The sequence below is a fragment of the Acinonyx jubatus genome, chromosome A3, assembly GCF_027475565.1.
Source record: "Acinonyx jubatus isolate Ajub_Pintada_27869175 chromosome A3, VMU_Ajub_asm_v1.0, whole genome shotgun sequence".
In the NCBI taxonomy this organism is placed as follows: Eukaryota; Metazoa; Chordata; class Mammalia; order Carnivora; family Felidae; genus Acinonyx; species Acinonyx jubatus.
Genome location: NC_069388.1, coordinates 103,404,512 through 103,425,803, shown reverse-complemented (window position 1 = coordinate 103,425,803; position 21,292 = coordinate 103,404,512). Strand labels below are relative to the sequence as shown.

The following is a 21,292-nucleotide window of genomic DNA, read 5'->3' as shown; positions in this document are numbered from 1 at the left end:
TTAGCATTGTTTTCAATATGAGAAAATGTTCAGAATCCAGAACAACTGTAAGACTCATAAGGCCATTGAGAAAATGCCTTTCTATCATGAAAAACTATTGTCTTTCATTGAACAAGGAAAGTTTAGTCAGACTCTGCATCTGTAGTAGGGGTTTTTCAAGTTCATTATGCCTAACAATCACCGGGTGATGCTTGTTTTTCCATGTACTTTCCTTGATCCCTCCCTGAGATCTTTGGATTCAGTAAATCTGACTAAGGATCACCTGGTGATTCTTCCTAACCACGAGGATTTCTCGATCCCTCCCCAAGATGTTTGGCTTCAATAAATCTGGTGTGACACTAAGAAATTTTCATTTTCCTAAGCAGGGACCCTGGTGGTCCTGCACCATTATTCTACAGGCTGGAGTGGTATGGAACCGAAAGTCTTTAGGCACTGGGGAAATGGATGCTAATTTAAACTTCTTCTTTCATGTATACAAATAGGTAGCATCTTTAAATAAATCTGTAACCTGGGTGCGCCTTTTGCATGTGGTTTTTGAATCTTTGGGAGTATACTGAACATCCTCTTAAGCAGATAGGCTGATCAGAACCTGCCATTAAACACAGGATTGCGTTGTATCATAATTATTTATTCACATGTCTCTCTGTCCCAACACCCTGCCCAGTTTCTGAAGCAAACAGAGTATGTTTTTAAAACCTTTTTCAGTGAAAAATTCTGTGTTACTGTATATAGTTGCTTGTAGAAAAGCAACATAAATAATTATACAGGCCTGGAGTGATTTTTCTTCGTATTAAGGTCTTTGATGTGTTTTATGTTTATATCGTCATGTTTGGGTATCTTTGTTCTTTACAGACTAAAGTATGGTGGAAGAGCACAATTAGGGTCATTGATTGAGATTCAGCATAAATCAGTTGGGTTATCTATATTCACCGTTTGATAATAGTTCCTTTAGTTTGGGGTTAGCTTAAAATTCATCCTATTTCTTTTTCTGTGAGCCAAGATTTGTTCAGCATAAAGGAAGCCAGCTCTTTACATCTCTTTTTAAGCTACCTTTATCAACAACTCTTGGCGTGGTAGTACATCTGTTAATTACATATTCATATTTACTTCATAAAATAATTCTGACTCAACTTCCTGCTTTGTTAGCTGTTAGTATATGTATTTGAATATTTTAAGTGTCAGATTTTCATTTTCCTTTTAAAAATTTTTTTAATGTTTATTTATTTTTGAGAGAAAGAGACTGAGCGTGAGCAGGGGAGGGGCAGAGAGTGAGGGAGACCCACAGACTCCTAAAGAAGGCTCCGGGCTCTGAGCTGTTGGCACAGAGCCTGAGGTGGGTCTCAAACTCATGAACTACGAGATCATGACCTGAGCCGAAGTCGGATGCTTAACCCACTGAGCCACCCGGGTGCCCCTCAGATTTTCATTTTTAATTTGGGAGAAAAATACATAGCTGCGGTAAAGAAAGCTTACAGATGAAAAATCATGCATTATTTTTTTCATCTTTGCATAAAAGCTACATTAACCCAAATAACTTGTATTTTAGGTTGGCTGGGTATCCTCGTGATTTTGCAGTCCTGTTGTATCTCTAAAAGAGTACATAACCAGTGTTTTCTTATCTCCTAATATAAATATGAAAATAGTGGTTTGATGATTCAGTTTAAATCCTCTTGTCATTTCAGACAGTATGGAAGAAACTCTTAAGTAGGCTGTATTGTTTGTGTAAATTCTCAGTGTCTGTTAACCCTTGAAATTCAAGTGACTGTTGAAGAAAGTGGTATCTATTAAGATGACATTCAGCTTTTGCTCCTCTGCACTTAAAAAAAAAAAGTGGCTTTAGAGACCTTTAAAAAACAAGATTTTATTTCTTCTAGGTAATTAAGTATTAAATGTTAGAAATACTGCTTTGTCAGCTGTTGCAGAGGCAAAAAAAAAAACCTAGACGAAACCTATTTTTGGAAACCCACTTATGCACATTGCATGTGTTAGGAGCACACACACAGGTCACAGAAGTTCTTCTGTGACAGCTGTAGATGTGCAAACCTCAGCGGAGCAATTTCCCTGCTCGTTATTCTGTCCTTTCCACGAGCATGTCAGGTAATTGTTGACTGTGAGTGTTGTTATATGCTCCGAAGTAATGTTAATTTTTCTGCTTCAGTAATTTGCATGAATAAAATATAGTAGAAAAACCAAAAACCCTTATAACTCTCGCTAACTAAGTTAGAGATTTGAGAAGATAATATGGAAATAACACATGTTCTCAGAAGTCTTTTGAAGTTATATTAACTATAGATGATTACCAGAAAAAGATGTTTTTATGAGGGTTAAACTTTTTTAAATTTAAGGAATATACATTTGGAAAATGTTCGGTAAACTGTAATTTTTGACCTTTGTGTTAGTGTTTTTTACATTTTATTTTGCTTTTGGTAATCTTTTCCTTTGAATTGTTTTTCACTCTGGTGTTCCAACAGCCTGCTCTTTTAGCTTCCCATTCAATGTATATGTGACGATTTGTTTTTGCTTGTTATTTTGTGGGGAGCAAGAAGTGACTTGTTTACAAAATCAAATAACATTATGGCATTTAAACAATCTTTTGTGAGTCCTAACCAATTATCTGCAACTTGAATTGTCTACCAAATTTCTCCTGTTAAATTCGTAGGTCTACAGAATTTTTCAAGATAGTGAGGATAATTGAAAACGAATTTGTAATAAATGCCTCTACTTGGATAACTTCAATTTTTCTCAAGTCTGGACAAGACTGTTTTTTGTTTTTTTAATAGACATTCGTTTTCAAACTCACACCAAGGGCTGTGATCAAAGGTAAATGCCATCAGACTTCAAGGTCTTTGAATCTGTAGATCTTTATTTTGCCCCCTACTTTATAGCAGTGTATTTAAATTTTAACTAGGCTTTAGAGCAAGGTCAATAAAGGTAAGCTAGTTAATCCTGATGAATGTATATTATTTTTAGGTCCTCATATGCAGTGGCTACCTAAAAAAAAACCCCGAAGATTATTTAGGTACTGGTTTGCATGGTGAAGTCTTTGTCTAAAGACTCCTTGTATAAAATCACCTCATATTAACTTTTTATAGATTCAGAAACTCACTTTTAATACGAAGGTTTCATTGTACTCCTTTTTTTTTCTGTAATAATTAGAAAATACCCATGAAGTGTTTTATGTCATAAAATTTACTGCCTAATAACAGTTCCTTCCACAGGTTAGCCTCGCAGTAAATGCCTACAAAAACAGTCTTATTTTTTATGCTCTACAACACCAGGATTGTAAAGCGAGTCTAAGTGTACACATTTACGTATATTTGTAACTGCCATCTAGTTTCTTAATAGTAACTTTACATTCTGAATATTCCTGACTTTGTATATGTCATCGATGTGAAGGTGAGGTGGCCTTTCTGACATTCATTCACTTTTTCCCTTTTTCAACAGGGGAAAATGCAGTGTTGCCCTTCTGAATGAGACAGAGTCAGTATTGTCATATCTTGATAAAGAGGTAATTCACAATTGCACTTATTTATGTTTTTTCCCCCTTGATTTCACATGAAGCCCATACCTTTAAATGTATTTCTTCTTGTACCAAACTATTGCACCGGGAGAGCAGCATTATATAAAAGTGTAATGACCAGAATACTTTCGGATAATTTTATTTTTCTGGTTAACTGAGAGAAGAGTTGGCAAAAACTTCTGTGCCGTCTTTTTTAAGCTGGTAATGAAAGGCTTTATAAGGTATGATGATGTAGTTGGTAGCAGTAGAAATATTTTTGGCTTTATGAAATAAGTGACTTTTGTGTACTCAATCCTCCTCCCTGTTTTTTGTTTTTGTTGTTGTTTAAATAAAGAGTTTTTATTTTAGGCTTTTTCCAGATGAGATCCTAGCACTGGTGGTCTGCTTTCTTTCCTAGAATCTCAATAAACTTTGTCAACTACAAGTGTTTCCTTCTGTGAACTTCAACAAGAAACATTTTAAACATATTTTCACAAGTTGGGTGAGAGCATATACTTCATTAGAAGGAGGAAATTCCTGTAAACAGAATATTCCACAATGAGAAAATTTTTACTGTTGACATTTTAAGATTTAACCTTTATAGTTGCATGATGTTTTTGTTTTCCCAAATCTTTATGTATGTATGTATGTATGTATGTATGTATGTGTGCGTGCGTGCGTGCGTTTAAAGAATTGAAGGGATATATTAAAAAAAATTTTTTTTAATGTTTTTTCAATATTTATTTTTGAGAGACAGAGCATGAGCGGGGAAGGGGCAGAGAGAGAGGGAGACACAGAATCGGAAGCAGGCTCCAGGCTCTGAGCTGTCAGCACAGAGCCCGACGCGGGGCCCGAACCCACGTTCTGTGTGAGATCATGACCTGAGCCAAAGTCGAACGCTTAACCAGCTGAGCCACCCAGGCGCCCCCCCCCCCAAATTTTTATTATACTTAAAAGTGTTGTCCCTGAAAGGATTGATGCAGACATGTGGAACTACTGTACGTTAGAAAATTGAACAGAGAAAACTAAGAGGAGGTAAATGTTCAAGGCAGAAAAAAGGTTGATAGTCTTTATAACTTACTCTTGTGAAATTTAGAAAAGAAGGTAATAGTGTTTGTTGTCAGTCAACATGTGGAAAATAATATGGATAAAGAGAATGCTCAGATGTTACCATTAGTTCATAGAAGCAGGAATAAAAGAAGGAAACATGAGTATGTTTCAGTTTATTTTACTGGTGTATTTGGCTGTTAAGACAGTGTAATTTTTTTAAAAATGTGGTATCTTTGCTGAACTCAGGAACCTGAGATCAAGACCTGAGCTGAGATCAAAAGTCGGTGCTTAACCAACTGAGCCACCCAGGCACCCCTTAAAGGACAACTTTCTAATCACAATGTTTTCCTTTTAGAAAAATTAACATTACCTTTTACATTTTAAGCGATTCCCCATATTGGCACATGTAAATTTAAGGAGTCTTAAGCAACTTTTGTGGCCCTAAGTAATGATTTCATTTTATTCTGCTGTATAGTGTGGCAAAATCCCATTTTTCTAGAATACTATACTAACATGTTTTACACAGTAAAAGTGACCAGAAGTGTGTGTACTTTGAAGGCCCATACTGTGCCAATGGCAGCAGCGTCAGTCACCCTAGTAACATTCTTTGTTGCTCCTGTCTTACAAAACAAACAATTCTGATTACATATTGATCTCCCTCCATCAGCCTATTGAGCAGGTTGGTTTATATATTCTGCAGATTTTTTTTCTTTTCCCCAGGTAGACTTTTTTTTATATGCATAAATTGTCATATTGTTGTGTTTGATTCTTTAGTCTTTTCTTCTGACCGTGCCCCATGCAGAAGAATTCTGAGTGGATGGTATCGCCTTGTCTGTTTCTCTCCTTTCCCTTTATCACACTCTGTAAGGAGACAGCTTTACAATCTGGTAGATTATCTCTTATTTGTAGCTTGCTCGGCACGGTCTTGGTAAAGTGCTGATGGTAGGAGCAGAGCCCTCCAGCATATAATGCAGAGAGTTGTATAGTAGATAACCCTCGGAATCATAGCAGGAAGCAGGGACAAGACCTTTTAAGAGCTCCAGTAGTGATGCAGAATTCAGCAAAGGCCTGGTAGCCTGGTCATTTTATCCATTAGACGCAGTAACTAGGGCCTTTTTGCGTTTTAAAGAACCTTGGAAAGTTGGTGGGTGTGCCGGTGGTGGTAGGTAGTTACGTTTATATGCCTATTTGTATATAAATACGAATGTTTCAGGATTCAAAGGAGAACTGCAGAATTGGAATTAATAGATGCTCCATGAAATAATGCAATGTGACATTTTAATTAGGAAACTGTATGTAAGCTCAGCTCTTCTAAACTTTAATGTGAAATGTGTATCCATTTGAGTATGTTGACGAAATGTGGGTGGACACTCCAGAAGTAAGGGCGCCTTGTGTCCTCGTTGTTTGGTGTGGGCTTTAGAGCTTTAAATGATTGCTTGATTCAGGTGTCTTACCTTTGACTCAGAGCTTAGCTTTGCTAGCTCAGAATCTGTTTTAGAGCAGTTCAGTGGTTTTCTTTGAGACTAAAACAACAAAACTTTATAATCTACCTTTATTGTTTGCTATTTGTTTTTGTTTGATTTAATTTTACACTGTTTTACCTGATGACCCTAACATTGTTCTCTCCTTCAAGATTCATGAATTTATTCACCAAAAGGAAATTTTATATACTCTCTGAAGTTTTATGATTTCATTATCATGACATTGGCCTCATTGCTTTACAAAAAGTAGAAGGAGTTGAGCTTACCTAGATATTTTCTGTCATTTTTTCTCAGGATACCTTTTTCTACTCATTGGTCTACGACCCTTCAGTGAAAACACTATTAGCTGACAAAGGTGAAATCAGAGTGGGACCTAGATATCAAGCAGACATTCCAGAAATGCTCTTAGAAGGTATGTTTTCCTTTGGGTTTCAAGTCCTATGAAGACAAATATGTCTTGAAACTCAAATATTCTTTTCCTCATATGGGAGAAACGTCTTTTGGGCTAAAGCTTAAAAGTTACAAGTTCTTCCCCTTGTAGAAATACAACAAAAAACAACAGAAAATAATTTATTTGATCAATTGTTTGATTTTTATTTTACATTTTTGTGAGTTTTCTGGCTGTGTTTTCCTTTTAAATGCAACTTCTAGAATGTTCGTATCGTTGAACTTGTGTCTTCATGTGACATGTACATGCCTGGAAATCCTGAATGCTCCTAAATCATCTAACTGAGGTGCCTGGAATCTAGTGAACAGTTATGTTTTGGTGGGGATTTGGGCTAATCTGGGTAGTTATGTACTGGAGAGATTCAGAGCTTTGCATTTCAAAAATATCTTCCTAACAAGACAAATTTTTCTTTCTCCTGTTAAAACTGTACACTCAAAACCTTTATTTTCTGATTTCAAAAGTAAACATTCTTAACATTAAAAAATGAAACACAGAAATGTATAATGTAGGAAATGAACACCATCTGCTCTCCTTCATTCCAAACCCATATTTAATCACTATGGTCGTTTCGGGTGTGTTTATTTGGTTCACGCTGGCTTACCCTCCGTCCAGGAAGGGTCCACATGCAGTGCCGTGTTGCATATGTTACTCTGCAACTGCTTTCTTCAGTTAACCGCATAACTTTAGTACTTTTCCCTATGAGCACAGTGACTTTTATTCTTTTCACTAACTGTGCAGGTCTTAAATTTGCATGGATGTACTATAATTCCCTCTTCCAGCCCCCTATTGGTAGACTTTTAGGCATTTATGTTTTCGATGTTACAAATTGATGCTGCTAGAAAAGCTATACCTACATATTTTTTTCAAGCATAACTTCTTGGAAGTGAAATGGTATATACATTTTACATATTGAAAATGCTCCTTTGCTCTTCAAAACAACTATTACTATATTATGAAAGAACCAGGTGCTTTCACCAACACTGATTATGAGGAATTTTTTCACCCTTCATTTTTTAGCCACATTTTGATATATAATTGTCTTAGAGTTTTTTGTTTTGTTTTGTTTTAAAATTGAAATTATGCTTGCCCTAGTTATCTTTAGCCTTTAAATTTCTTGGGCTTTTTCTTTTTTCTTTCTTTTTTTTTTTTTATTTTTTTAATGTTTATTTATTTTTGAGAGACAGAGCATGAGTGGGGGAGGGATAGAGACACACACACACACACACACACACACAGAATCTGAAGCAGGTTCCAGACTCCGAGCTCCGAGCTGTCAGCACGGAGCCTGACACGGGGCTCGAACTCACAGACCATGAGATAATGACCTGAGCTGAAGTTGGATGTCTAGCCGACTGAGCCACCCAGGCACCCCTTTCTTTCTTTCTCTCTCTCTCTTTTTTTTTTTTTCTTTTCTTAAACTGTAAAATTTATTTATTTTGAGAGAGAGCTCACATGAGAGCAGGGAAGGGGCAGAAAGAGTAAAGAGAGAATCCTGAGCAGACTCGGTGCTGTCAGCACAGAGCCTGGCTCAGGGCTCGATCACACTGCTATGAGATCATGACGTGAACCAAAATCAAGATCCGGACGCCCCACTGACTGAGCCACCCAGGCACACTCTTTTTCAGAGAGAGAGAGAGAGGGAGAGGGAGAGGGAGAGAACGCACATGCAAGCTGGAGAAGGGCAGAGGGAGGGGGGAGAGAAAATCTTAACCAGGCTCCAAGTTAATCACGGAGCCCACTATGGTGCTCAGTCCCACAACCGTGAGATCATGACCCAAGCTGAAATCAAGAGTCGGACACCGAATGGACTGAGCCACCCAGGTGCCCCATCTTGTGCTTTTTCTACTTGGTTGTTATCTTTTTATGCATTGGCAAGAATTACTTGACTACTAAAGGTAAGCAAACACAGAAGTATTTACCTTGTCTACAAGGATTATAAACCTCTCCCCCACAGACCTAATTATTTGATTAAAAATTTTTAATAGTGACTTTAAATTTAAATATATTTTATTTTTTATCATACAAAAGTTTGGGATTTCTTAGTCTTTTCCTTTAAGGTCTTTACGATTTGCGTTACTCACCAAAAGGCCTTCACTTTTTGTTTTTGCCCACTGATTGTTAAAACATACAAGTACTGCCAGGGGTGCCTGGCTGGCTCAGTTGGAGGAACATATGACTATTGATCTCAGGGTCGTGAGTTCAAGCCCCATGTTGGGTGTAGAGATTACTAAAATAAACTTTTTTTTAAATGTTTATTTTTGAGAGAGAGCAATAGTGCAAGTAGAGGAGGGCCAGAGAGAGGGAGGGACAGAGGATCTGAAGTGGGCCCTGCACTGATAGCAGTGAGCCTGATGCGGGGCTTGAACTCTCGAACGGTGAGATCATGACCTGAGCTGAAGTTGGACGCTTACCGGACTGAACCACCCAGGCACCCCAACCTAAACTTTTATAAAAACATAGTTCTTCCATATGTTCTTCTCTCTCTTTACCTTGTCATACTTCTAAGAAAATGTATGCAGAAGAGTTAAATCAATAGATACTCAAGATAGAGTGTGAGAATTGTACACGTTGGTGTCCGTGGTGGCTGTGAATAATGCCAGGCTACAGTCATCTGCGTTTTCCTGAACTTAAGTGCCAGGAAAAGTCAGTCAATAAAGATTAAGCTTGAAGAACAGAACGCCATGTCTGCACTCACCTGTGTTTGGAAATGATTTTGAACAGATTGAGAGTAGTGAATCAGTTTATTATAGGTTGAGAGATTGCATTCATTGATGTTCTCATCTGTGCAAATCAGTTTATCTTCCAGAAGGAATTTTTACATCTTTAGTCCTTAATGTTTGATGTTAGACTTATATCTCTGTACCTAATTGTTCACTAAACATTTTATTCTCCCCCCCCCAAAACCTTGATGTTTAAAATTAATAAACAGTGCTGTAATGAGGATAATGGATAATTTTGTGCTCTGGATATAACTGGCAAATAAAGTAGAATTGCTGAGTCTTAGGGCATGTATGTCTGAAATTTTATACAGAATGCCTAATTGTCTTCCAGGTAGTCATTGACAGGTGGTGGGTTTTTCCCTTGTTTTAATTAAGGTATGATTTATACATAGTACATCCCACCATTTTTAGTGAGCAGTTCTGTGAGTTTTGGACAAAAGCCTATGTTCCAAGTGAGGTAGTTCGGCAAGTCCATCCGTGCACAGGCCAAAAGCCAGGAAGGTCCTTAGTGCTCATGTGTGCGTAGGCCCCCAGCCCAAGTTCCGCATCCCCTCAGCAGCCTTTGTCACTCCTTCCTGAACCCCAGTCCCTCCCATCTTTGAACTGTGGAGATCAGTCGTTCATGTTATCTTTTATACTATTTTTTTATTATTTGACTTCAGAAATTTTAAAATCAACACTCGGGTATTGATTGTGTGGTTCTCCCTTGAGCACTGAGCATACGCCCTGATGTATAGAAAGCCTAGAAATTGTGTATTGCTTATGGAGAGATAAATGCTGAACCAAGTCATGAAGTTGGGATGTTTCAAGTAACAGTGGGCAGAAGAATCAGATCATGGAAACTCACAAGTTCCTGTTATCCAGAAAACTATTTAAATATGGTATTTACCCCTGAAAGGCATAAAGTCTGGTTAGTGTGATGTTATTTGGAAAGCATATCTACTTAGATTAGCATTTTTTAAATTTTATTTAAATTTTTTTTTAATTTACACCCAAGCTAGTTAGCATATAGTGTAACAATGATTTCAGGAATAGATTCCTTAATGCCCCTTACCCATTTAGCCCATCTCCCCTCCCACAACCCCTCCCGTAATCCTCAGTTTGTTCTCCATATTTATGAGTCTCTTCTGTTTTGTCCCCCTCCCTGTTTGTATTTTTGTTTCCCTTCCCTTATGTTCACCTGTTTTGTCTCTTAAAGTCCTCATATGAGTGAAGTCATATGATTTTTGTCTTTCTCTGACTAATTTCACTTAGCATAATACCCTCCAGTTCCATCCATGTAGTTGCAAATGGCAAGATTTCATTCTTTTTGATTGCCAAGTGATACTCCAGAGTGTGTGTGTGTGTGTGTGTGTGTGTGTGTGTGTGTGTGTGTGTGTGTATACACTACCTCTTCTTTATCCAATATCCATCCAAAGAGACATTTGGGCTCTTTCCATACTTTGGCTATTGTTGATAGTGCTGCTATAAACATGGGGGTGCATGTGTCCCTTCGAAACAGCACACCTGTATCCCTTGGATAAATGCCTAGTAGTGCAATTGCTGGGTCGTAGGGTAGTTCTATTTTGTGGCTGCACCAGCTTGCATTCCCAAGCATTTTTTTTTTTTTTTTTTTTAGAAAGAGCATGAGCCAGGCAGAGGGACGGGGGGGGGGGGGGGGGGGAGGAGAGAGAGAGAGAGAGAGAGAGAGAGAGAGAGAGAGAGAGAATTTAATCAGGCTTCATGCTCAACACAGAGCCCCATGCAGGGCTTGATCCTATGACCCTGGGATCATGACCTGAGCTGAAATCAAGAGTCAGACGCTCAACCGACTAGCCACCCAGGAGTCTCTACCTAGATTAGAATATTTAAAAAAAAAAAAAAAAGATTTTAGGAAACAAAATGATACATAAAATGCAATAATGTATTCTATGGTTCTTCTCAAACCAGACTTGAAGTTCTTATTTGTAAGAGGAATAATTCTTAACAGCTTGTAGCATTTGAAGAGTTGTACCAGTTCTCTGACAAAGGCAGACTTTGTTTAAAAAATGTGACTAAATGTTCATTTATATAATTTATCTTTTATTTAATAGATTTTTTAAATGTTTATATACTTATTTAGAGAGGGAGAGAGCATGTACACATGAGAGAGAGTGAGTGGGGGAGGGAGGGAGAGGGAGAGGGAGAGGGAGAGGGAGAGAGAGAGAGAGAGAGAGAGAGAGAGAGAGAGAGAATTCCAAGCAGATTCCATGCTCAGCATGGAGCCCGACACCAGGCTCCATCTCAGAACTTGAAATCATTACTTGAACTGAAATCAAGAGTCGAATCCTAGGCTTAAGTGAGCCACCCAGGCACCCCTCATCAACAAGTCTTAATTGCCTTTAATATAGTATTTCTCCTGGCAGTCTTTTGGGTGGGTGGTTACAAACTTTATTTAGGTAATGGAATCCTTTGTCCAAATGAAACACCCTACAATATGACCGTAAATAAAATAAGAAAAGCCTGGCTATTAGGGATGAGGTGGGAGAGAAGTCCCCATTGAATCTCTTGAGATACCCCAGTAACTCTCAGGATTGAGAGAATTACATGCTGAAGGCTGCTGTTCAGTGCTTCTTTCTGAGTCATGTCTCTTCATCATATAGTCAGAATCGCCAGATAAACCACACAGTTAGAGGTGTCTTTGACGAAGTCCCTTTGCAACATAGTATAACAATGAGGGCTCCACTGTATTTTCTTTGCTTCTTCCCAGTTTTTAGATTTTAAAATTACTTTATTGCAAATTGTGCAATAATTTGCAAAGTGAAAGTGTAAGTAACTAAAAACAAAAAGTAGTCCCTTAGATCATCCCTCTTTGCCCATTGTTAAACACTGTTATTAATTTAACATGTTCTCCAGTTTGTTATGTAGCTACTGTATATATAGATCCATGAAATTGTATTCAATGTTTCATTGTGTAATAGGTGATAGATCCAAGTTTATCTATCTCTTATTATAGAACAAGTTTCCCTTCATTGTTCTTTAAAATATCCTCTGTGTGTGTGTCAGTGTGGGGAGGTGTCTCATCTCAGAGATTTTTCCCCCCTGACTGTTGAAGTTTTTCATCAGTTTGTCAAATTCTTCCCTCCAGATTTCATTAGAATTCAGATTGAAATTGTATTAATATTATTTATTCCTTTGGGAGGTGACTGGTCATTTCATAATATTGAGTCTGTTTCTCTGTCTCTACATGGGTCTGTTTCTGAGATTTTTATTCTGTCCCACTGGTCTGTTTGCCTGTTAATGCTCTAATAACTCACTGTTTTAATTATAGTGACTTTGTAGTGTGTGGTAATATCTGGTGAGGCTAATTCTCCTCTTATTTTTCCAAATGAATTTTATTATCAGCTTGAATCTTTCTTAAGTATGTCTATTGGAGTTTCAGTTAATTTAGAGGGAACAGACTTTTGATGGTTTTGAAAAGTCTTAATTAGAAATAAGGGATGTCTTTTTTTCTTTCTTCAAGGCTACTTTTGGGTCTTATGGTTTTGTTTTTCTTTTTTTTTTTTCTTTCTCGTTTCAAGTTATTTAACATATATGGTAAAATTGGTTTCAGTTGTAGAATTCAGTGATTCATCACTTACATATAACACCCAGTATTCATCACAAAAAGTGCCCTCTTTAATACCCATCACCATTTAGCCTGTCTCCCACCCACCTTGTCCATCAACCCTCAGTTTCTTCTCTAGAGTTAAGAGTCTCTTATGGTTCACTTCTCTCTCTCTCTCTCTCTCTCTCTCCTCTCTCCCTCTCCCTCTCCCTCTCCCTCTCCCTCTCCCTCTCCCTCTCTTTCCCTTTCCCTATGTTAATGTTTTTTCTCAATATAGTTTTAGTCATATAGATTCTATACATTTCTCATTAAGTTTATTTTTAAGTTTATAATTTGTTAGCTGTAAGTATTCATCTGTAACAAAGAGAAACACCACATTTTTCATCATAAATGAAGAAGTCACGTTGGATTCTTATTTGAGCCTAAAGCATTTAGCATATCCAAGATGTTTCATCTCACTTGTAATCAGGCAACTAACTAGATGCAAGATATAAAGAGCTTCCTTTTTTGTAAGTAATATATTTTCAGGGAAGAGGGTATAGGGTGACAAATGGGTATACCAACAGTTATAGTTCTTGTAGGGCTCCTGGGTGGCTCAGTCGGTTAAGCACCAACTTGGGCTCAGGTCATGATCTCGCAGTTCACAGGTTCGAGCCCCACATTGGGCTCTGTCCTGACAGCTCAGAGCCTGGGGCCTGTTTTAGATTCTGTGTCTCCCTTTTTCTCTCTGCCCTTCTCCTACTCGAGCTCTGTCTCTGTCTCTCTCTTTCTCTCTCTCTCAAAAATAAATAAAACCTTAAAAAAAAAAAAAGGAAAATATGACATTACCATCATATACATAGCTAGTGCCTGTTTGCAGGGAAATTAAATACAGAAAATACCACACTCAACAGATGTTTAGGAGTTGCCAGAGTCTGTGTTTACTAACCCTTTTGATACTCTTGAGTGGGTACATTTTGACCAGTGGCCATATTCCAATTTGCATTGGCATGGGATATAGAACCTGAATTAATACCCCCAGTAGGTGGCAGCATCAACACCATGCCAGAATATATAACAGGCTTGCTTTGTTTGTGAATGTCTTGGGATTCTAAGACGTTGTTGTGGCATTTGTCTTGCTAGTGAATAAATCTTTTTGTAGTTTCAGAATTTAAAAATTCGCTTATGGCTACCCACCATCTAACAAACTCTTGAGATCTGGAAAGACCAGTATGTAGTTTGCAAGGGAAGATAAAGGTTTCTTTGAGATTTTAAATCTTCTGTTGCGTTTGAAATAACCACCTGGAGAATTTCCCATTGAAAAAGATGTCATAACGTGGGAAGTTTTGAATTATTATTTCACTGTAATACTGAAAATTTCAACAAAATCTTTTTACATATTCATTAAAATTTGTAACTGCAAAAAAGTATTATAGTAACATTAAATTAATAAACTAAAATGACTGTGGGTTTGTAGGTTTGTGCAAAACCTGGCAATAATATGTTTAGCTGAGTCACCTTGGGAAAACTAAACCCTCTAAGTTCCCATTTCCTCCTATTTATTTATTTATTTATTTATTATTTTTTTATGTTTATTTTAGAGAGAGTGAGAGAGAGAGACAGAGCAGGAGTCGGGAGGGGCAGAGAGAGAGAGGGAGACACAGAATCCCAAGCAGGCTCCAGGCTCTCCAGGCTCTATCATTACAGAGCCCAACGGGGGACTTGAACTCAGAAACCGCGAGATCATGAGCTTAGCCGAAGCCGGACATCCAACCCACTGAGCCACCCAGGCACCCCCATTTCCTCTTCTTTGAAAAGAGAAAAATATGTATGCGCACACATCACAGTGTTGTGATGATCCGAGGAAGTGACCTGTAAAGCATTTAGCAAAGTGCCCGACACTCATGTTCACCGCCACAGTTGCTTCTCCCCTGGCCACCACTGTCTCCTGCCATCAGTTAAATAACTCTTGTTGATATTTGGGCATTTCAAGACATGTCTGTCTTTGAGAGTTATAAAAATTAAATTCGTATAATCTCTTCTGCAATTAATTCAGATGCAGTTGATAAATAGGGAAATGTCAGTGTGGCGTGGAAGTGGGTCAATTTATATGAGACTTTTCTCAGCAGTCAAGGAAGCAGGTATTCTCACAGATGAAGACAGTTTAAGAGAAAAAAAAAGATGCAAATTCTGCAAGAAGTGCTTTCCTCTAGTGCGTGTAAAGGCTGGTTTAGCACCTTCAAAATCTGTGGCACTTTCCACTATGATAAAACTGTGTGCGGAAGCTTAAGAGTTACAGATGAAGGGGGCTTTGACGATATTTTCCCCCTATTGTTTAAAAAAAAAAACAAACCTGTACCCTGTTTTTTGTTTTTTTAATTATGTAGAAGCTGTATACGACTTACATCTCACTGGAGGAGGTAGGAGTCCAGGATTTAAGGAGATAAAAGAGTCAACCAACCATTGTTTTTGTTGCAAATGTCAGTGGGGATGTAACTGTGCTAGTAGTTTTATTATGATTATTACTTCTTTTTAATGCTCTGCTTACCGAGTTTAATAGGTTTTCAAAGTTTTATTTTCCACAGCCCTATTTTTTTTAGTGTGTAATTTTGCAGAATACACTTTGCAACAAATGTGGATGTTAACTAACTTACAAACACCACCCATTGGTTGTAAGCAGGTGTTAATTGCAACCGTGTAGAACAGTAATTCTCACCTGGGGCAGAGGACGTTAGACAATGTCTGGTTATGTGTCCAGCTTTGACTCAGGTCATCATCGCATGGTTCATGAGTTCAAGCCCCACCTTGGACTCTGCACTAATAGTGGAATTCTCTTGGAATTCTCTCCCTCGCTCTCCCTGCCCCTCCCCCACTTGCTCTCTAAATAAACGAATAAACTTAAAAAAAGTAATACTTAATTTTGAAGTATAAATTGTTGTGTGATCTAATCTACATCTATGCTTTTGTTTATTTTTGTGCCAGTAAATTATTTATTTACTATTGCTATATATTATAGTCCCATCCAATTTAGTTAATTTTTTTTGTTAGTTTATTTATCCTGAGAGAGAGAAAAGCACTAGAGGAGGAGGGGCAGAGAAGGAAGGAGAGAGCGAATCCCAAGCAGGCTCCCTGCTGTCAGCACAGATCCCAGTGTGGAGTTCGAACTCACTCACGAACCATGAGATCATGACCTGAGCCAAAATTAAGAGTTGGATGCTTAACTGACTAAGCCACCTGGGTGCCCCTAGTTAATTCTTTTATTATTATTCTTGGATTTGTGGTGGTTACTATTCAAATTATTTTATTGGCTTTCAAAGTAAATTTTGTGAAATTTAGCCTGTTGGTATACTTGTACAAAAATGATATCTTTAGGATTTTAAATCTTTCCTCTTTTTTAATCAAGTTATCTTCTTTGAAAGTTTCTTTAAAAGTTTTGTTTTATATAAACATAACTCCAGTTTTGTTTCTTAGTGTTATATTTTCTATTACAGCAACAAAAACATAATTTTTTTTTACATTATATTTTCTTTGGAATGGCACTGGATTTTTTATGTTCTATTTTTATTGTGCCATTCTAGTTACTTTTATATAGATATTTTCTAGTTACTTATTTTTTATAAGATATTTTTCTTGAGATATAACTGACACATAACATTGTGTAAGTTTGTGTACAGAGTGTTGATTTGCTGACTTTATATATTGCAATGCGATTACTACCTATAGCTTAGCTAACACCGCTATCACATCATACAATTATCCTTTCTTTTTTGTTGCAGGAACAATTAAGATCTAGTCTCTTACCAACGTTGAAGTTTATAGTATTATTGACTATAGTCACTATGCTATGCATTGGATCTCCAGGACTTACTTTTCTAGTAGTTGGAATTTGTATCCCAAAACAACATCTTTCCCTTTTCAATTTCCCTACACTCCAGCCCCTGGTAACCACTGTTCCACTCTCTGGTTTTTATGAGTATTGCTTTTTTAGATCCCACACGTAAATGATGTACAGTATTTGTCTCTAGTAACTCATCATTCCTTTGATTGATAACGTAAAACATTGGCCAGAACTTTGAGAACAATATTGAATAAAAATGGTGACTAATGGCATCTTTGTGTGTTTCTGAATTTAATAATAGCATGACAAGTATTGTACTCTGATGATTGGTGCAAAGAAAATGAATTGTGTTTAGAACAAAGAATATTTTCAATTATCCAGGAAAGAGCCTATAAGATGATTTCCATATAGCTTTAGTTCTTCAGAGTCTTTGAACTCTATTATATACTTTTAGGTGATTATACTGAAGAAGTACTTTGTCTGAATTTTCTTTCTTCTTTTTCTTTTCTTCTTTCATCCATATTTAATAGAAACCTTAAAATTTGAGGTAGCTGGAAGATTAGGGATACCACATTTAAAATCATTGCTAAATCTACATTTTTTTCAAAATTATGAAAAATTTATGAAGCAAAAATAAGGTGCTATATATACATTCGTGTAATTAGTTGGTAAATACATTTTTTAAGAATTCAGAGATTAGGAAGATGTACGTTAGCTGGTGTGGGATGAGACTGGGACTGGACTGATTGCCTGGATAATCATAAATGAAAGAGTGAGGTGAGATTATTGCAATGACTAGCGTGAACATGACCAGTAGTCTTGGTCCCATCTCTGGCTCATACCACAGTCACCAAGACCATTCCAAAGATTACTGCACAGAATCTGATGCAGGGCTCAATCGCACAACTGTGATATCATGACCTGAGCCAGAATCAAGAGTTGGACACTTAACCAACTGAGCCACCCAGGCACCCCAAGATATGGAAAATTTCATTTAAAATTTTTTTTATTTTTTTGATGTTTATTTATTTTTGAGACAAAAAGAGAGAGCATGAGTTGGGGGAGGGGTAGAGAGAGAGGGAGACACAGAATCCGAAGCCGGCTCCAGGCTGTGAGCTGTCAGCACAGAGCCCGACGTGGGGCTAGAACTCATGGACCGTGAGATCATGACCTGAGCCAAAGTTGGATGCTTAGCCCACTGAGCCACCCAGGCATCCCAGGAACATTTCTTTTTTAATTTTTTTTAAATCTTTATTTATTTTTGAGAGAGAGAGAGGGGGAAACAGAGCATGAGAGGGGGAGGGGCAGAGAGAGGGAGACACAGAATCTGAAGCAGGCTCCAGGCTCTGAGCTATCTGCACAGAGCCCCGATGCAGGGCTTGAACTCACGAACTGTGAGATCGTGACCTGAGCCGAAGTCAGGCACTTAACTGACTGAGCCACCCAGGCACCCCAGGAACATTTCTATATTTATTATTTTGTTGTGGTTGTTGCTGCTATATTTTTGTTAATGTTTGTTTATTTTTGAGAGACAGCACAAACAGAGGAGGAGCAGAGAGAGAATGAGGGAGACACAGAATCTGAAGCAGGCTCCAGGCTCTGAGCTGTTAGCGCAGAGCCCAATATGGGGCTCAAACCCACAAACCGTGAGATCAAGACCTGAACCAAAGTTGTCTAGACACTTAACTGACTGAGCCACCAGGTGCCCCTGTTTAGAATTCTTACACAGAATTCTCTTTCTGCTATATGCTGTAGAATGTATGGGTGGGATTGAAATGTGTCAACTTAATTAACTTATATTTGAAACGTAAATACCAGTTTTATCATTACATTCTGGAGTATATAATGTGACAGGGGCTTAATACTGGATACCATCATCATTTAATCATCCTGTGTTATTTACCATTATTATCTTTCATACTGTTATTATTTATCTTAAGTTTTATTTTTTGAAGATTACAGGGAAGTGTAATTGTGTGATTCTACTCTCAAGTTTCATACAGTTGGCAAATCTTTTGGCTTTTAACTGTGAGGTGATGTTGAATGTCTTGGCTTAGGTTGCTGAGAATTGTAAGCAACAAACAATGAAAACCAAAGTCCTTTCAAACACTTTAGATCTAGTACTCACTCTGCTCTGCTTGTGCTTCTTTATGTTGGGGGCTCTGTGGTTACCTGCCTTTGAACAAGGCAGGGCAAGCCCCACCCTGACTGCAGTGGCTGACTTAGGAGACTGCAGGTGGAAAGGCTGGGTCCCTGCCACCCTCCTCCACCCCTTTCTCCTGTTGAGCCTGATTCCTGCTTGCTCCTATGCTAGGACTGAGCACATTAGAGGCTCACAGCCTAGGATTGTCACCAGGGATGTTTAGCTTCAGAGTGTATCAGTCAGTGCAAGGCATTCTGCCTCATAAATCAAAAGCTAAACAAAGCCAAAATCAGTCCCCAGCCTAATAAGAAACCCGTAGCTGTAAATCGGACTTCCAGTTGCCTCCCACGTCTCTTTTCCGTTACTATCCTTTGTCTTGACATTGAGTCCCGCCTGACAGTTCTATCGCCTTGTGAGAGATTCCTAAAATAAAGCAAGCATCCTGCGTTATTGTCAGTCTTTTCCTCAGCCCTGCTAGCATTCCTGCTTTCTGTTAATGCCGACGCTATGCATGCAGTTCTCAAGACTTTAAATTTACCTGCTACACATGTCTCCTGTCTTTGCTCTCTGTCATCAGCGTCAGCACTATATTTTGTCTTCATCACATACCATTGCTAAGTGTGAGGTATGAAGTTTCCTTCTGGTCTTGCCACTCTCCTACTGAAAAGGCTGGTGCTTTTCATTGCCTCGAAGTAAAATCTGTGTAGAATCTTCAGTACTATGTTCGTAACCTTCTTTTAGTTATCTACTCCCATTCCCTTTAATGTGCTCGTGACAAAATGAGCTGTTTTTCTGTCACATCTTAAAGCCACATGACTTTGCTCACATTCTTATTTCTTACTTTAAGTCCTTCTCCCTGCTGGTGCAATCAGAGCCTTCAGTTCTTAGCAGAAATACCACACCCTTTATGACATCATTCCCTAGCTCGTCTGAAGTGATTCCTCTCATTGTCAGAATTTTACAGCCTTTTCTGTATGTCCTTATGACACGTTTCTTTTCGTTTATATCATAGTTACTTATGTGTTAGTTTTACCAGTGAAAGTGTCTCATAGCAGGCGTGCTTTTTGTTTTGTTTTTATATCCCTCAGCATGAGGTTTAGTGCCTCACACATGCAAGTACCCAGGAAATACATGTTACTAACTAAATGAAAATCTGCTGTGGTTGGTTTCGTTGTATTATTATCAGTGTTCACTTTACAAAATGTTGTCCATCTGCTGAAAGAATGTACCAAATTTTGAACACGGTAGTGCCCACAGTCCTCGACGGAATGCAACGGTTGCCTTGTTAAGTAACAAGACTCCATTTCCTTTGTTCTCGGACAGGAGAATCCGATGAGAGGGAACAGTCCAAATTGGAAGTTAAAGTCTGGGATCCAAATAGCCCACTTACAGATCGACAGATTGACCAGTTTTTAGTTGTAGCACGGTAAGTGTGGCACTGTTGAGTCAAGAAATTTCTTTTTTTAAACATTTTTCTTTTTTTTAAGTTTGTTCATTTTACTTGACAGCGCGTGCGCACCAACGGGGGTGTGGCAGAGAGAGAAAAAGAGGGAGAGAGAGAGAGAATCTAAGCAGGGTCAGCACACAGCCCGATGCGAGGCTCAAACTCACGAACTGTGAGATCATGACCTAAGCTGAGATCAAGAGTTGGGCATTTAAACCAACTGTACCACCCCCAACTCCCAAGAAATTTCTTTTTGTAAGAATTTATAGGTGTATGTATGTTTCTTTCTTTGTATTCTACCTTTTCCATTGGTTGTATTCTTTTTCTGGTTAAGTAAGAAAGCCGAAATATATATCATACCACTTCCTAAGTATGATTGTTAGTTTTTGTTTGAAAATATATTTATTAATTTACCGATTAAGAAAATAATAATTTCTTCTGGTAAAACTTTGGGCACTACAGAACAGTATGAAGATGAAATTCATCACCTGAATCCCCATATCTTTAATTAAAGCAGTTATCTCTTTCACTAGAGATCTAGATGGGGATTGTTCAGGTGTCCATAATGATGTGCATCTTGCCTTCCTCTTACTGCACCCACGTATGAGGAGGGCCTGTTGCTAAGCATATAACTTTCTTTGAGAGCCTTAAGCCTGGCTGCCTGACTGGCTGGCTCTCCTGCACTTGACCCACCACACACCCTTTGAGAAAATGAATGGGACAAAAATGTATTTTTATTGTTTCAATTATAAAAGTAAATGATATTCATGGCGGAGTCACTGCAAAGCAGCAAGTAAGTGAGTGTATCATAGCAGTGTAAATAGTGGAAAATTGGGGAAAAAAAACTCTAAGAATATGTCAACAAGCACTTGGTAAGTGAATTGAAGTATATTCAATAATGAAAATGAATTCGAGGGATATATAGCAAAGAGATAAATCTCAAAACTAATGTTGAGTGAGGGTACACACAGTATGATCACTTAAAAAGTTATACCATGAACAAGCCATGTTTTCATTAATGGCCATATAGATGAATATGTATGTCATGTGTATGTATGATGTGGGAGATGTGTATAGGAGGCTCTAACAACATTTCTAATATTTATTTCCTTAAACAATGAATCA

At 37.9% G+C, this 21,292-nt stretch overlaps 1 protein-coding gene across 12 annotated transcripts in view; it reads left to right on the top strand.

Annotated features, from left to right (window-relative positions):
- The window catches only part of MTA3 (metastasis associated 1 family member 3), a 217,509-nt gene that overhangs the window by 120,007 nt on the left and 76,210 nt on the right, over positions 1–21,292 (top strand). For 11 of the 12 annotated variants that reach the window (XR_003412400.2, XR_008289493.1, XR_008289494.1 and 8 more), the window contains exons 5-7: positions 3,445–3,508; positions 6,325–6,442; positions 20,047–20,149. Coding sequence is in view for 9 of the 12 variants with exons in the window: in XM_027033648.2 (XP_026889449.1) it covers positions 3,445–3,508; positions 6,325–6,442; positions 20,047–20,149 (285 nt within the window). In the remaining 3 variants the exon portion in view is untranslated. Of the gene's footprint in view, positions 1–427; positions 2,098–3,444; positions 3,509–6,324; positions 6,443–20,046; positions 20,150–21,292 lie in introns of those variants that run through there. The other variant, XM_027033649.2, reaches the window with a different exon arrangement.